Here is an 18,418-nt window from a genome sequence, read left to right as displayed (position 1 = left end):
CCAGAAAAAAATAAATGAAAACATGCCAACAAAACATACCTTTTCACAATCCTCAGGAACACTATATGTTAGATCTGTTTCCTCAAACCCAGTGGCACTCATTCTTTGGTCTAAGGAAGCGCCTGGACCAGGCGGCAAATCAGGAGAGTTCAAACAAGTTTGTATGAGAGCTTTTCCAGCCTCACTCGTAATCATAGGCTGCAGTTTACGCGTAGCAAATGTGTATACGTGACCAGTTTCACTGGCCACCAACAGCATTACTTGAGTGCCGGTTAACGTAGATAGCTCATAAGCCTAGAAAGAAAAATTCTTATTCTGATTTTAAAAAAACTATGAATAAATTTACTTTTATTACCAACAGGAAATAAAATAGAATTAATGCATATAAAATAGAAAACAATAAATTTAAAATAACCAACACTTACTATAAGTAAAAAGATACTTACCAAAAGATTAAAAAATATCATTTTACACTTAAAATATTTGATAATCCTTCTTAATGTAGAAATTATTCGAGTTATACAAGTATTATGGGAATCTAACATCTTAAAGTTAAGCTAACTGTTTATTCAGCATAGTATAAAAGAAATAAAATAAAACGATGATCATATAAAAAAAAAATAAACAGAGAAAAGGCTTCATATCTAGAAGTTCGGGTATAGCTTGTCTACGGTAAGAACTCCCCCCCCCCCCGCCACAAAGTCTGAGGCCGTCTGCTGATATGGAAACAAGAAAACTGCATTTCAGGGAGGGTAACTTCTCTTCACTCGAGGGCTAACACAGTAGACCAGTGTTTCCCAAAGTGTGGTACGAGTATCCTCAGGGGTACGGGAACAGTTTAGTGGGGGTACGCGTTCTTATGCGAAATATCTTGCAACAAACGAAAATTTTAAAAAATTTTACTTAAAAACAAAGCTAGCCATGAAAATTTACGATTACGTATTTTTGTATTGGCTATTTTTTGCAGAGTTAACAGTTAATAATGAGTGGTGTCAACCACCAGCTGTGATTTTTAACTTTTGTGCAATTTTTTATAGTAAAAAATAAATTCATTTTCTTAAGAGTGGTACACAGAGTTACGAAAAATTGAGAAATGGTACGCAAAAGTCATAACTTTGGGAAACACAGCAGTAGACCAAAGAAAAATATTCTCTCGCCAACTCGAGCCGAAACCTGTCCTAAACAGTGACCTCACACCCCTAGTTGAAATAGTTATAACTCGTTACCATAGTCACCGCCACGGGTCCAGACAAATGGGATGGAGAGTTCTTACTTTAGACAAACTATAGTCATACTGATCTGTTGCCAGATTACATAAATATATAAATACCAATCATTTTTCTTATTAACATACATCAATACTTTATTCCTTACATAATCTAGACTACTAAAAATTAAACCAGAGCAAAAGAATAATTTAAGTAAAACAGCCTTCATATCAGTTAAATAATTTGTAAAGTTAATGTTATATATGTGATTTACCATTCTTCATTCTTGCATATAATAGCAAGAGAACCAATTGGTTGCAAACACAAAAATGAATAAAAATCAACAACTATAATTAATTGCATTCCAAAATAAAAATATACCACATAATTCAAAGAAACAATTTGTTGACCATTTTCTCGTTTACAGTAAATAATGTTTTCTCTAATCTATATAAAGTAATTTTTTCAATAAAAAAGTGATATCACTGATTTCAATGCAGTTTGATTGTTTAAATATTGCTTATAAAAAATAAATAAAAATATTTTTTTTGTTTACATTAGCATTACTTTTGTATGTTTTTTTTTCTTTTTCTTTTCAGAATTCAACTCAGGAAAGTGTGTCAAACTTATTTCAATATTTTTAAATCAGAAAATTACGAGAAAGAGATTTATACACATCAAGGCAAATAAAATTTTTTAATTGAACAAAATTAAATAAAGAAGAATTTCCCCTGAGAAGTAATCCCACCTGGATATTCGCTATATTAGATATTTATTTTAAATAATTAAAACCTAATTTTCAAAATGCACGAACCTCAAGATCGTTGATTGGAATATTTCCGCATATCAAAAATTTAGTTAATTAAAAATTTAAATTTAGTAGTTTCACACAAAATCTTGTAAACATAACATGTATTCCTTCCAGCACAACCATGACATACATGTCTAGCAGACGACAACAACAATGGGATACAAGCGTGTCATCTAAAAAAGTTGGTGGGACACATACGTCACAGCCCTACCCAATTGACCAGAGTTAATTTTACTTCATTTGATTTACAAAAATTGTAATTTTTCATTTTATTAAGAAGAAAAAAACTGGTCTAGAAAGGGGAAAATCAAATCCTTTCATTTTCCTACCTAAATTCTCATTCACATGCAATAATTTATATATATATATATTTCAAAACTCTGATCTGTAAAAGATTGTTTGCTCTAGAAATTTCAATCTTTTTATTTTTCAATTTTTCTACAACTTGATAATTGTCATATTTTATTGAAACTAACATTTCAATAAAATATGACTAAGTGGAGATTTTGTTACAATTTTAGATTTGTTAAAAAATAATCATTTAATCAATGCAGTATATGTGTACCTCCTTCATTTATTTGGTTGAAATAACAAGAGTTCCATATATTTTTAAAATGATAAGATCTGAAAATTTCAAATAATGCATGGCTCGTCGTAAATCCACAAGATATTTTGATCTTTTTTTTGGCAATTATTGCTATCAATTTCAATATGGCTTATTAAAATCCTGATGTCTATCATTGCCTACTTATTACTATTGATATTCTCTCAAAGTTCCTTTTAAAATCCTGATGTTATGACATGCAAATAATTATGTGCAATGTTATTATGACAAGAATTTAAGAAGTAATCACTTTTTGATACGCTCGATTTGAGCTTCATGATTCATGGGGTGTTTCTATCACATTTTTGATAGCTATGGCTGTAAATTTTTACAAGTTTTTTTTTTAAAAAAAATATCTTTATATTTTTTATACAATGTTATGTGCTCAAGTATACAATGTATACTTGAAGTTGAACATTTATTTAGTAGTGTTTTCTAAAATTTCACCATTTATTCGAATTTTTTGCAGTCGAACGATTTCCATGTGGATTTTAAAATTTCAGTTTTCATATGTTACTACGACATGCAAAATTCGAATCCAGCATTTAAGTAATTGCTTTTTGATATGTTCGATTTGCTTTGATAGTGTCAAAATGCATGCTCAGTTTTATTGTTTTTTTTTACTATTGGTTTTCAAACATCCCTATTTATTTCACACAATATGGAAATATGAATTGCGCATTTCAATATTCTATCATTCTTTTTCAATTGATATTATGGAAGTTATTGCTATTGATTTCCACACAAAATTTTTAAAATCCAATACTTTTAATACGATATTTATTAAAACACACAAATCTTGAAGCATGCATTTGAGTAACAAATTTTTGATAAGATTCATTTACACGAGTTACTGCCATAGATTTCCCATTTTTTAAAATATGTTTCTTAAATTAAAGTGACAATGACTGGCAAAATGTAAGAAAAAAAAAGGAATTAGTACCCCCTCCCCCCCTCAAAAAAAATGCGAGTATGTCACCCATAATTTTACAATACATTTTTTTTCATATGTTAAGAAAAATATGTTAAGTTTTACAACAGAAATACAAATATATATAGATATTCAATTTTATTTTATATCTGCAGACCTTTTTATAAGCTCAAAGCTTTTCAATTATTATAAATTGGTCACAAATATATAAATTACTTTGATAAATATATTGCAGAAAGATATTAGTGCTAAAGGAATTTCTCGCAGAAAGCTAGACTAAATTCTGCCACAGGGAATAACTCTATTATCAGTTTTTATGGATGCATTTCAAGGGATTCTGATTAAATCTTGCAACCTTGCTAAAAAAAATTATACAATGTATAAAAATTCATTCACTTAGACATAGTGTGCAGCTGGCACTCTTTTTGTTCTTAAAAACTTTATTTTAAATTTTATACATACATTAACACATAAATACAATTACATATATGCAGGGTATCTGCTACATTTTAGATTTTCAAATTCATGACTTTTCATAACTAATTCCAAGAATTTTTCATGACTTAACGAAGTTACTATTTTCTCCGACAAAAAACAACAATAAATTTAAAAAAGCATTATAATAACATTAATTGAAATGATATAGGTATAACTAAAACTGTTATACTCTGCATCTTCATAATTATAGATTTTAAAAAGAGAGTAAAGAAAGCATTGAAGCAATAAAATAGCTGAAAAAAATACAAAAGCAAATTTTTTTTTCTTCTTTTTTTCTGCAGAATTATATTCTAAAGATACTTTTCTTGTTCATCGGAAAGGAAAGAAATACTCCTGATTTCTCTATTCTCATTTCAGAATATAAAAAAATTTGCAAAATGACTGGCTTGCTCCAGCTAGAATTTTAAATCGATAAAATTCCAAAAATAATTAACAAAAATTCTGAAATCAGAAAAGTTTACAAGATAATTCACTCTAAAACTGATGTTTTCTCATTCATTTTTTGAAAAAATGCCATAATTTTTAAAGAACACTAAAAAAACATTTTATATTTTAATAGAATATGACTCTGAGTGGGGATTTCGTTACAAATTCAGATATTCGGAACACCATGAAATTGGGGAGGGGTAAATTCTATTTTAAAAATTAGATTTTTCGGCAACCTAAATCCATTTTATGACAAATTTTGTTCAATACCGATATTTATGACTTTCCATGATTTCTCATGACTTTGCAGGTGAGCAGATACCCTGTATATGCATGTAAAAAATAAATATGAATATACACATAAAATTTAAAATAAACGAACTGTTTTCTAAAAACAAAACATATGCCCCCCTCATGCTACACCTATAGTCATTCAAACTATCCAAAAACTTACTTAAAATGCAACTAATAATAGTTCTCAATCTTACTTTTTTTTTTTTTAAGTGAAAATAGGCTACCACGTTGAGAGGGTTAGCTAGTTTTATTTAAAACAATAAAAGGCAGTGAGTATGCCAACAAAAGGAAAATAAACATTTTAGTGATTAAAGAAAAAATTTTAAATAATAATTTATGAAAAAAATATTCTGATAATAGCACACTGATGAAGCAAAGTAAAACAAACTCATCCTTTTGTTGGAAATACTTTTTTACCACTAAGCAAAGGGACACTAGAAAAGAAAAAAACAAAAGGTAGAACTATAAGCTATTCCTGGTGAGCAAGCAACAGTAATATTTTTTAAAAATAGCTCTTGTTGAGCACAAGTAACTTTTTCTTAATTTATTATAACAAGAACCATACTCTTCTTGGGGAGATTTCCATATCGTGATCTGTGGCAGAATAATCGCAAAATCTTGGCAACTTCTGGGCGAGAAACTAAAAAAAAACATCACAAGAAAGGGACCAACTCGAAAGGTATAACTCGTAGCCACACCCGGGCAAACATCTATGTATTTCTTTACTAGTTTCTTTTTAAAAACATGAAAAAAGAAAATTTAACAGCCTTATAAATTATTAAAAATAAAAAATAATAATAATTATGAGATAGTGTAATAAAATCTAGATAATGATATGAATGTATTGAATCATAAATCACATCAGGATCAATATTAGCGTAAAAAGTCTAACTTAGCTTAGTTGCAACAAATAATTCAATGAGCTACATTAAAAAACAGGTATTTTGATGGCTAATTAGAATATTGTGAAATGCATGATAAAATCATGTCTAGATCTAAGTAAGTAAAAAAAACTGTTAGCTTCTCACAGTTTCAATAAGTCACTGAATACAACAATGAGTGATGAAATGAGTTCAGGATCAAAATTAAAATTCAGTGATTAGCTTTAAAATATAATTCAAAAAGCCACTGCAAAGTGTACAACTGTTAACAAATGCCCATGAGTAGCTTGAGAACTAAAAAAAAATCAAGATAATATTACGCAAGCATGCTCTACCTCAACCACTGTTACAATTCGTTAACATTGCACAATATTCAAATATAGTTTTATTACTGAAACACATGGTTGAGTATATTTTGATAACAAATAAAATTTACAAAATAATGTGCAATGAATGATAAATCAAGATCAGGATTAAAGTTTTAGTTCATTAACTTTATAACTTTGAAATATGAGATATAACTATAAACACATGGTAATGAGTAGCTAGAGGGAAATCATAATTTAAAGAATATTTTACAGTGTGTGATAAAATTAGCCCAGGATCAAAGTAAAAATTCATTGAATTCACAGAATAACTCCTAAGTATAATTCAATGGGCCATTGGATTCTTTTCAAATATTCAAACACATGGTGAATTGCATTTTGATTGCAAATGAAATTTACAAAATACGGTATAAAAGAATGATAAAATTACGTCAGGGTCAAAGTTGAAATTCATTAACTTCGCATAATTTCAAAATATAATCCAATGAGCCATTGGAATTTGAACAGATGTAAACACATGGTACTGAGTTTTTGGATTGCACAACAGAATCCTGAAATATTATGCAATGTTTGACGAAATCATGTCAGGTTTAAGTGCAAATTCATAAAAATTCACACAATCATTTAAATTTATAATCCTAAGAGCCACTGGCTCATACACGTTAACTTACCTTCTTCATAATCCCAGTCTTTCTTTTACTGAAGGTCGTATAACGTCGAAGTTTGTTATCAATAAACTCCATTTTTATTTTGACTCGTCCTTTTGTTTTTTTCCCATTTGCGGGTAAGGATTTTTTGGACGTCCCAGATGTTGATGATCCATCCCTGGACCCATAGTTATCGCGATGGCCATTGGAGTAATTATCACTATTCATATCTCCCAAAACCATGGGCTCTAATTCACACGAATCACTTAGTTGTTGCTGATGTATTTGCAAATTGATATCTTTAATCCGATCTTTGCATGAAGTTTGCATAACTAGTAAATAAACAACAAAATAAATAGTTTAACCCTTCCACCTAATCATATTGACACATAGACAATAAAAGTATTTCGTCACTCATTATTTCAGTCCACACCGTTATTTTAAGTGTTAAAGAGGAGCCAAGTGAAGAAAGCCGCGATAGAATACATCTACACGAAAGAAAGAAGATAGTTCTTATTGATAACAACGTTTCATCTACACAAGTTCAATAAAAGTAATGACACCCTCTTATTTTGCTCAATTTTCTTGACCACAATAAAGTTCTGTAGAGCAGTCAACTTGCGCCTCAAATGTTTATAGTCTACTAAGGGGACATCGGCATCTCACGTGGTGCTGGGAGCGGTCGAACCATATATGGTAAACGGGGTCTCCAAATTTGGAATGGGGGATACCATATATGGAACGAACGAATCAGAAACTACAACTTCTATGACTGTTCATTTTACGAATTAATTGTGCTGACCAATAAGAATCTTTTAGCTAGTCAGCAAAACACCTTCTATGGAAAAATAATAATAATAAAAAATAATAATGTTTCGAAATTAAAGACACAAATAAGTAGCATCCTTTATAGAAGATTTGAGTAAAAAATTCCTTAATATTTTGAAAATCTATAGCGCAAGAAGATGTAATTCAACTTCAAGAATAGTTTTTTTTAAATGTTTATTTATTTTATTATGAAAATATTAAAATCATTAATTAATTTATTTATTATTTGAAGTAAATCGTAAAACTATTTACGTAGCTTTTTTTTATTTTTCAAAGTTTTTTTAAAACGATAAAAGCATTACTTGAAAGAAGAAAAAAAATATAATATTTCAGGAAAAAATAAATAAACAGATGTTACTATTTCGGGACCAAATTTTTTTAACGAAAGACATTAAAAAAAAGTAATGAGAAATAGAAGATGCTTAGAAATAAAAGTATTTTTATTTATAAACTGGAAACTTAAAAATGCAAATGCGAGATTTAAAAATGCTAAAAAGATTTTGATTAAAATATAAAAAAGTAATGCTATTAGAACTGGACTAGCATTTATTAAAAAATATGTACTATATAAATATTCACGAACCTAAAAATATTATTTCTTTTAACGGCAAATAAATTAATATAAAAATAAAAAAGCAGAAATTTTAAGATATAAAAATTTAAACTGCTGACCTAGCCTTTTTTATGCTTAGAGTTAATTAAATGGGCACTGCAAATAATTCAATTACTCTAAAAAATAAAATAAAATTATGAACCTGACAATAATATTTTTTAGGCATGTATACAGTGAATCAAAGTATACAGTATACAAATAAATCAAAATAAGAATATGTCTAGTTAAATTTAACTTACATGCTGAGTAGAAAAATACTCAGTTAAAAAATTATTACAATAACTTTTCTTGAAATCATTTAAATTAAACTGATTGTACACGTTAAATTTTTTAGCGATTTTTTTTTATAAAAAGAAGAAGAAAAAAACTCAGTGTATATTATTTTTAAGGTTATAACCTTAAAAATATCTTTCTGATCTGAATGCTAAAAATAGCTTATTAAAAAAAAATCTTCTATTGAAGCGTTTTTTGTTTTAAAGTTGCAACGATAGATGGCAGAGTTTCGTAAATGATATAAGACGAACTTTTGTCTTTCCTATCGCTTTTTTCAAATTATTTAGAAAGCAGGATGCGTTAGCGATCAAATAATGTAAGCGTGGCTCGTTCCATCTGGGTTGGATGAGTAGAGAAAAATTCGAATCGTTATAAAATCGAGAGAAAAAAATATATATAATAATAAAATATATATACATATATATATATATATATATATATATATATATATATATATATATATATATATATATATATATATATATATATATATATATATATATATATATATATATATATATATATATATATATATATATATATATATATATATATATATATATATATATATATATATATATATATATATATATATATATATATATATATAAATATATATATATTAGTATAGATGGGCTGTTCAAGTAATATGTAAATATCCAAGTGCAGGAGGGGGGTTGGGATTTGTTCAGTTTATTCTGTCAAAGGAGTATGAGCAATGTTTACGCAAGCATTTATTAAAATCTTTTTACATTCAAAATTTTCTCATAGAACAAAATAAAAAGCGTAGCACAAAATTACAAACTTCAAATATGGAACAAGAGTTATATTTTGGGAAAGAAAAAGAGGAAAAAAATTTCAGAAGTCAAGATTATAGACCACAAAAGGAAAACACTCCAGATTTTTACAGAAAATTCTACTTAAAATGTTATAAAATGAATTAAAGCATACATTTTATTTGATGCAAATTAACAAGTTTTTATTTACATTTAATCCAAAAACTAGTTTATTACAGTAGAAGTGAAAACAAAAAACTAGTGGAGGGTTATGTAATTCTTACATAAGCGTGGGAGCAGGTTTCATTTTTGCTGACAGTGGTGATTCCAAAATTTAAAAAATAATGACCGAGCTTTTTAGAGTTTTTTTAGATTCAGAAACACGGTAAATTTTACCATATTCTAGCAATCATGACCATACCTTTTTTCAAGTTATATTTAGTTAAAGAAGTATATCCTAGTAAATATTTGAAAAACCTAGGAATAAAATTTTAAAAAAAACAGAACAACATTTTTTTTTTGTTGTAATTATTAGTTTAAAAAATTACCTTAGAAATCGAGAAAAATCGAATTTTCAGAATTCTACCGATTTTGTATTGAGATACTCTACTAAAAACGTAAAGTTTCTAGAGACTTTTCCTAACCAGGCGTTATATAGTCCGTCTAAAGTTATATAGTTTGTCTTTAGTAGGAACTCCCCTAGCCATTTGTCTGGACCCGTAGCAGTGACTATGGTCATGAGGTATAGCTATTTCAAGTAGGGGTGTGGGGTCATTGTCGGCGAGAGAAAGGAAATTTTTTTATTTGGTCTATTATGTTAACTCTAGAATGAATAGAAACTGTCGTTCCTGAAATGCATTATTCTTGTTTCCATAACAGCAGACGGTCTCAGACTATGTGGCTGGGGAGTTCTTACCATAGACAAACTATAACTACCCCAGTGTTGGCCATAAAGTCCTTACTTAAGACAAAGCTAATGATTAATGTTATAAAGAAGAATTTATGCAATAAGACTCCCAAGTTATAACTTTTGGCATGATTTTAACTCAAAACGCAAGCTGAAAACACAGCGGTGTTTTATACAGTGTATCCGTGTTATTCACCATAATCAATAATAATCAATGACTTATCAGCCGAGCAGCGGTAGCTCAAGTTATGGAGCATTCACCTTTCAATGAGCGATACCAAGTTCAAATGCCAGCGATGGCTGGTCGATACGCATTACGCCCCCGGTTCTCACCTACCACAGTGCTGAAGTAAAATATCCTCAGTGGTAGACGGATCCTTGGGTTAGAATCAGGGATCCGGGGGTCACCAAAGGTTAGAATACCCTAGCTGTCAGGCTAACCTTGGGAGGTTTTCGTGTTTTTCCTCTCCATGTAACTCAAATGCGGTTTAGTTCCACGAAGGCAAATTTTTCAAAATACTTGATCCAGGAGTTCCCTTGTCTTCTAGAGTTCAACGACTGTTATAAAACGAAATAAAATGACTTACATTACTTTTCTCTCTACTAAATGGAACTATCAAAGAGGATCAAACTCTCCTTCCGAAGGCCTACGGGTGATCACTTTGGAGACCATCAACAATCTTCAAATTACTGGTTATAAAGATAATTCGCTTTCTGACTTTACTAACCTATCAAAGGAAATAACTATAAACAAATTAAGGTGCCCATAACCAAAGGAAACATTTATAGAAAAACAAGTGGACGTAAAAGCTGTACATATAAATTGACCCCCTCTCCTAAATATAATATTCCCATAATACCCATAAACCATAATACCCATAATATTCAAACTGGGTCAGAGGCCGGGATAGCCTGGTCGGTAGGGCGCTGGGCCCATATCCAAGAGGTCGTGGGTTCGATCCTCGCCGGCCGAAGACTCCCCGTGTAGTAAATGGTGACTGATGCACGTTAAATCTGTCGAGTCTCAAAATCCTCCATATTCCCACAACAAATCAATACCTCTGGGGGTACTGATCCAGGAGTTTCCTTGTCTTCTGGATTGGTTCAAAATTACAAGGCTACGGAGTTGAACGTAAGTAGTCGTAAACCCATGAAATTGGGTCGGCTGTTCAACGACGGTTATAAAAATAAAAAAATAAAAACTGGGTCAGAGATATTATAATATAACAGACTATACTACCACACCAAAGGAAGAATTACACACAAAATAGGGGGCCCACAATGTGTCATAATATGTGAGTATGGATGTGTAGAATGATTTTATGACTATAGAGAAGATATTTCAGATATATATTTCAGATATATATTTAGATATATATTTCAGAATATAATTACTAAAACTCTAAAATAAATATACACCGAAAATTTTTATAAATGTCTCTACATTTAGGAGTAATTTTCTGTATTTAACAGAGGAGTTAATATATCTTCAATAAATAAAAACTTTCGTAGGGCATGAGTGATTCTGTAGTGTATTCAGAGCATATTCTGAAAAAATGGGAAGTCCAAATTCTTAAAATTAAAAAAAGCCATGACAAAATAAACGGACCACCCTGAATAAATATTGATCTTAATGGCTCAAGCGGAGGTCCTCAAACATGTTAATTAATTAGTGCAGGGGATATTTCAAATTACGAAATCAGACACAAAGATGTACTTTCTTTGAATAAACATACCGTTTTTTTTTTGGGGGGGGGGGGTTCTGGGAAATAAGGTTTCTATAAATTGGTCAGGAAAGCGAACAAAAAAAACTTTTATCTTTTGTTATTTATTTAATATTAGTCGACAAAATTTTGAATTTTGAGGTATACAATTTCTTATGTTATTTTGAAGAGTGTATAATGTTACATGGCTAATCTTGCTCAAAGTCGCCGTGGCTGGAGGCAGCTAATTGAGAAAGCCTTGGCCTGCACTAGGCTGTAGTGCTGACAAAGAAGAAGAAGAATGTTACATGGCAAAATACGAAATTTGAGAGAAATCGGTCGAATCGTTCCTGAGAAATCAAATATTAAATATAAGACATTTTTAAAATTCGATTTCTCAGGATCTGTTCAACTAATTTCGCACAAATTTCGTATTTTGCCATGTAAAGTTACATTCTTTAAAATGATGCAAATAAATTGTTTACCTTACAATTCAATATTTTTTTCAACTATTTCATAAAAAATAATAAATATTTACTAAAAATTATTTTTTTCGCAGCATTATCTTTGGAGAAACGAATGTCATAATTGTGTACAAAAATGTTTCAATTCACTTAAAATGTTATCAAGATATGGCGAAATTCGAAAAAAGTAAAATTAACATTAAGGGGTTCTAACTTTAGATCGCTCTTCTGGTCAGACAATGGTGACCGTAATTCCCAGATTGAGATTACCCTTATATTTTGAGAGTCAGAAATCCAAATCCATCATAAAAAATTTATAGTCCCTGACCAAATTATTAGACGCACTATAAGATTCTACGTAAAATCTAATTATCAGGTGATATTATACAGCTTTATTGTTTTTATACGACTGAAGCCGGTTTGCACTTGTTTACGCTTGTGTATCAATTGGTAAAATTAGACGATATATAATATAAATTTGACGATTGGATAAACTAGACGATATATTATATAAATATAGAATATTTATTATATCAGATATTATATTAGTATCGTATAATAATTAGACCAAATTATGAGACGCACTGTATTTTCTTAATAATGACATGTTTTGCACGAGTTTATAGGCAATGCTTTTATATTTAAACATACATGTAATGAGTTTTGATTCAGGAGCTTTATTATATACTTCCTATTCGTATTTATTTTTAACGTATTGCATTACAATGTTAATCAGTTGATGCACGAACGTAAACAAGTGCAAACTGGTTTCAGTCTCGTTCGTAAAAACAATAAAGCTGTATAGTATCATCTGATGATTAAGATTTTACATAGAATCTTATAGTGCGTCTAATAATTTGGCCACGTACTGTATGTGTATTGAGAAAAAATGCGTTTTTGTGACTGATTTCGAAACTTAAAATATCGTCTGCAGTAATTATTTAGCAAACATGAGGCACACTCTCGAATTATGTAGCATACTCTCGAATTATTATAAGATAGAGTCCTAGATCGTGAAGGTCAGATCATTAGATTAAAAGTTATTCAAGGTGTTCCATTTTTCTTTTTTCTATTATTTTTGCGCATTGTACAATCCAATTTCAAGGAATAATAATGTAAAAATTCGATTTTTCCCGATTCCTAAGCGCTGTTTTTAAAATAAATATAAAAAAAAGTGTTGTTTTGATTTTTCAAACGTTTTGTTCCTGGGTATAACAAATATTTACTATGATCTATTTCTTTAAGTACATATTACCTGAAAGAAGTATGGTCAAGACTACTAGAACATTGTAAAATTTGCCGTGTTTCTAAATCTATGGGAACACCAAATCGCTCGGTGATTCTTACCAATGCGCTTTGGTTTTTTTTTTTTTTTTTTTGTAAAAATAACAATAAAATATGATGGTTTTATAATATTTGGTAAAATTTGGAATGAGTGAAACAACCAAACGAATGGTTTAAATACCGTATATTATGTTTTCATTATCCAGAATCGTGTTCCCCCCCCCCCCCAGAAATGTATACCGAACTATGTAGTAGTTTTCCCAGAAAATTTTTCTCCGTGCAGGAAATTATTCTTATAGGAATTGCGTTTCATTTTAATTTTTTAAACATATAGTTGAGATTTAAACAATAGAACAAAATCTAATTCAATTCTAATTGTAACGAACAAAAGTTTGAATAAAAGAGTAGTGTAAATAAAGTTAGTCTGGACTTGTAATTAGTGATATGATCGCTTTTCCCATGGTGCCCAAAACGCGAAAAAGTTTTTACAGATATAATTCGTTTTTAACTATTTTCCGGAAGATTATGAGAAAATCACCTCCACCATAATTTATTATTTAACAATGTAATTCGTTGACATAAAATTCCCTTAAAATCTAAAAGAAAAGTATTATTTTTTCTATGAGCAAAAATGTGTCACTTTTAAATATTTTTTACGTTGGACATTTAGTGAAATCCGGTCTTCTAAGTCCTGTGCTAAGTTTTTAAATGTTATTTGTTAATCAAATAAAATGGTTTATTACAGATTCTATAGGAACAAGTTCGTGCTCTACTTTTCAAATTAGTCAGTAATGGAAGAAGTATATTTTATGAAATGGAACTTATTTTATAATAGTTAAACGAATAATAGACTGAAGCATTCTAGCAAATTGACCCCAGGAGTGGCTTGAAGCCCACCCAGCTCCAGATAGATGGATACAAGTTTGTCTGTGAGGTAAAGGCGGCCTGTGCGCAATGCTGGCCATATTACTACAATCATGTCATTGGTCACAAAATTTTGGAGTCTACACAATCACCTCCCTTAGACCACTATAAGGACTGTTACGGGAATGGTTTAATTTTTTTCTATTAAATTAAACCTAGAAATTTATACTTTGAACAAATTCGAATATAAATTTAGAGTTAAAAAAAAGCTGGATATTTTTTAATGCTATAAAACAAAGATAGGTTTAAACCGCACTTATAACTTTCGACAGTTTTATAAAGTAAGCAGTGACTTCCAAAATAATTACAGAATGTTAATAGAACATAATTGTAATTTTAAAAAAAATTATACTGTGCGTAAAATAGATTATATTTTTAGTAACCAAAATTATAAACAAATGCTGAAATCCTTAAGAAATAGTCGAAATAATTTTTAAGAAAATCTTTATATATTTTTTTAAGTTAGCACGTATATGAAAGTGATAAACATTAATTCGTTAAATTATTGATAAACTATCTAAAATTATTGTTTTTTTTTACTAAAGAGAATTTATTTTTTTATTATTTCTTTTTAATTTAATAGCTTACAAAAATTCGGGAGTTATGAAAAATTATTGAGGGGGTGCCCCTGTGCCCCCCCCCTCGATGCTACTCCTACGACCCTATGACAGGAAATAAATATAAACATATTAAGGGGCCCAAAACCAAAGGAAACAATTACAAAAAAAAGGGGCGTGGCACTTTAAAAGCTGTGCATATAAATGGGTCTCTCCCCTCACTATTAATCTATAATATTCAATCTCTGTCAGGTATTATATTATAATAAACTATACCATACCAAAAGAAATTATTATAGAGAAATTAGGGGCTCAAAAATGTGGCACAATATTTAAGTATGTATAGATTTAAGAGTGCGTAAAATAGCGATAAGATATAGAAATTGTTGCTCACATGATGTACACATATATGGCCCCCATATCTTCCCTTAATCTTAACCCATAATACTATACTCAAACGAGGCCAGTAATGATTTTATGACATACTATATTACCCTACGAAAGGAAATAAATATAAGCAAATTTAGGGGCCCACAACCAAAGGAAACAATTATATTATAGAAAAAGAAGGGGCCATGGTCTTTTAAAAGTCGCACCTATAAATGACCCCATATCTCCCCTTCCTATTAACCCATAATATTCAAACTCTGTCAAAAATTATACTATAACATTATTATATTACCATAAAAAGGGGGGGGGGAATATATTCAAATTAGGGGCCTCACAATGTGGCATAATATGTAAGTAAGTATGCATATAATTCTAATTGCGTTTTTGAGCGTTAAAATGGAGGAATAGATTCTCGTATACAGTACAGGACCCCATATCTACCCTGGATATTAAACTATAATATTCAAACTCCATCATATTAAATATTATAATATACTATAGTATCATACCAAAGGAAATTGTTATAAACAGATTAAGGGACTCACAATGTGGAAGAATACATTATAATATAACAATTAATATAATTTAGGTTATAATATGCCACATTGTTGGCCCAACTCAGTCAGATATTATATTATTAATTGCGTTTTAAAACATTTTAACGTTTTAATAACGAGAAATTGTTGCTCATATACAGTATGTATACATGGTCCTTAATCTCCCCTTAATATAAACCTATAATATTCAAACAGGGTCAGGTATTATATTATAATGTACTTTAGTACCGAACCAAAGGAAATAATTGTACGTAAGTTAGGACGAAACAATGTGGCATAATATGTAAGCATATATTTTTAATTGCGTTTTAAAACGTTAAAATAGAGAAATTGTGGCTCATATACTATTATATACACGGCCCATATTTCCCCTTAATATTAACCTGTGAAATTTTAACTCGGTCAGGTATTATATTATAATATACTACAGAACCGTACTAAGGGAATTTATTAACAAATTACGGGGCCTACAATGTGGCATAATATTTAAGTATGAATGTATATATTTTTTCAAAGCGTAAAAGAGCTTTGAAATGAAGAAATTGTTGCGTATATACTGCATATAATACGGCCTCATATTTCCCCTTAATATAATCCTGAAATATTTAATCCCAGTTAGATATTATATTACAACATACCATAGAACTGTATCAAAAGAAATAATTGTGCTCAAATAGGGGGACCCAAAATGCGGCATAATATGTAAGTATATATTTCTAATTGCGTTATAAAGAATTAAATGGAGAAATATTTGCTCATATAATGCATATATACATGATCCCATATCTCTCATTAATATTAACTTATAATATTTAAAATCTGTCAAATGTTATATTATATTACACTATAGTACCATGCCAAAGTAAATTATTGTAGAAAAATTAGGGGACAATGTTGCACATTATTTAAGTAGGTATGTATATATTTCTAATTACGTTTTAAAGTGGTAAAATAGAGAAATATTCGCTCATATACTGTATAAATACATGGTCCAGTAACTCCCCATTATGGTAATCTATAATGTTCAAACTCGGCCAGGTATTATATTATAACATATTATAGTATCATACCAATGGAAATTATTGCAGACAAATTAAAGGGCCCGCAATGTGGTTCAATATTTTAAGTATGTTTGTATCTATTTCAAAGTGCGTTCGTTAAATAGCTTTAAAAATAAAGAAATTGTTGCTTATAGACTGTCTATGTATATGGCCCATACCTCCCTGTTATACAAACTTGTAATATTCAATTTCAATCAGGTTATTACATTATAACATATAACGTTACGTTAGAATATAACGTTATTATATTGTAACACATGCTACCATAACTAAGAAAATAATTATAAACAAATTAAGGAATCCTTGAAATAATTATAGAAAAACGGGGCGTGGCATTTTAAAATCTGTATACATAAATGACTCCGTATCGCCCCTTAATACTTATCCATAATACTCAAACCTAGTCAGGTATTATATTGTAGCATGCTACCATACCAAAGAAATTTATTATAGACAAATAAGAGGTCCACAATGAGGCACATTTTTTAAGTATGTATATATATATCTAATTTCGTTTTAAAGAGTTAAAATTGAGACAGTGTTGCTCATATACTGCATATGGACATGATTCCATATCATACATTAACATTAATTTGTAATACTCAACTCGGTCAGGTATTATATTATATCATATTATTGTGCTATAATAAATGGAAGTATTATAGACAAATTTTTGACCCTTAATGTGGTACAATATTTAAGTATGTACGTACTTATTTCAAAGAGCGTTATATACTGCATATGTGTGTGGTCCTTAAACTCCACGCAATATAAACCTATAATAATATTCAAACTCGGTCAAGTATTATATTATAACATATTAAACTGCCATTCTAAAGAAAAAAATTTTAAACAAATTAGGGACTCCGGGAAATGATTATAGAAAAAAGGGGGCGTATCACTTCAAGAGCTGTATATTTAAATGACTCCGTATCGCTCCTTTACATTCAAACTCAGTCAGATATATTTTTACGTGCTATATTACCACACCAAGGCATCACTGTCTGTGGTCAGTGTGCGGGTGGGTGACCACTTGGATCAGTCTGCGTAGGGACCGAGGGTGTGCGGTATTGGTCCTCGTTAAACTGTGCTACCGTAAAGTGCTCGACTTCGCGCGCAGGTCGTCGGGCTACCGAAGCGGGGGTGCCATCCCCTCCGCAGAGGATCAAAATTGTGATGGCATGTCTTCAGATCATCCTCCGGGATGTTTCCCAGACCGTCGCCAATAGCCCATTGTGCAGCTCTAGTGCGACGTAAATTAACAACACCAACCACACCAAGGAAATTTATTACAGACCAACTAGGAAGGACCACAATGTATTCTATTATTTAAGTATGTATACATTACTAATTACGTTTAAAAGCTTTAAAACGGAATAATTTTTGCTCATATACTGTATAACTTCCGACCGATGCGATGTAACAAAGTCCCGTAGTGGACTGATCGTTAAGACA

At 29.9% G+C, this 18,418-nt stretch overlaps 1 protein-coding gene across 4 annotated transcripts in view; it reads right to left on the bottom strand.

Moving 5' to 3' along the window:
• bs (serum response factor blistered) overlaps positions 1-7,349 on the bottom strand; it is a 38,170-nt gene extending 30,821 nt beyond the window's left edge. For 2 of the 4 annotated variants that reach the window (XM_016072656.5, XM_016072658.5), the window contains exons 1-2: positions 6,651-7,324; positions 40-294 (exon numbers count right to left, since the gene is read on the bottom strand). In XM_016072656.5, the coding sequence (XP_015928142.1) occupies positions 40-294; positions 6,651-6,956 (561 nt within the window). In that variant the 5' untranslated portion in view covers positions 6,957-7,324. Of the gene's footprint in view, positions 1-39; positions 295-6,650 lie in introns of all 4 variants that reach the window. The other 2 variants (XM_016072657.5, XM_071183018.2) reach the window with 2 other exon arrangements.
• Positions 7,350-18,418: the final 11,069 nt, after the last annotated feature.

Source organism: Parasteatoda tepidariorum, chromosome 7 (assembly GCF_982258835.1).
Source record: "Parasteatoda tepidariorum strain Cologne lab strain chromosome 7, Ptep-v5.0, whole genome shotgun sequence".
In the NCBI taxonomy this organism is placed as follows: Eukaryota; Metazoa; Arthropoda; class Arachnida; order Araneae; family Theridiidae; genus Parasteatoda; species Parasteatoda tepidariorum.
The sequence above is the reverse complement of the archived record's forward strand: the minus strand, read 5'-3'. Positions and strand labels throughout refer to the sequence as shown.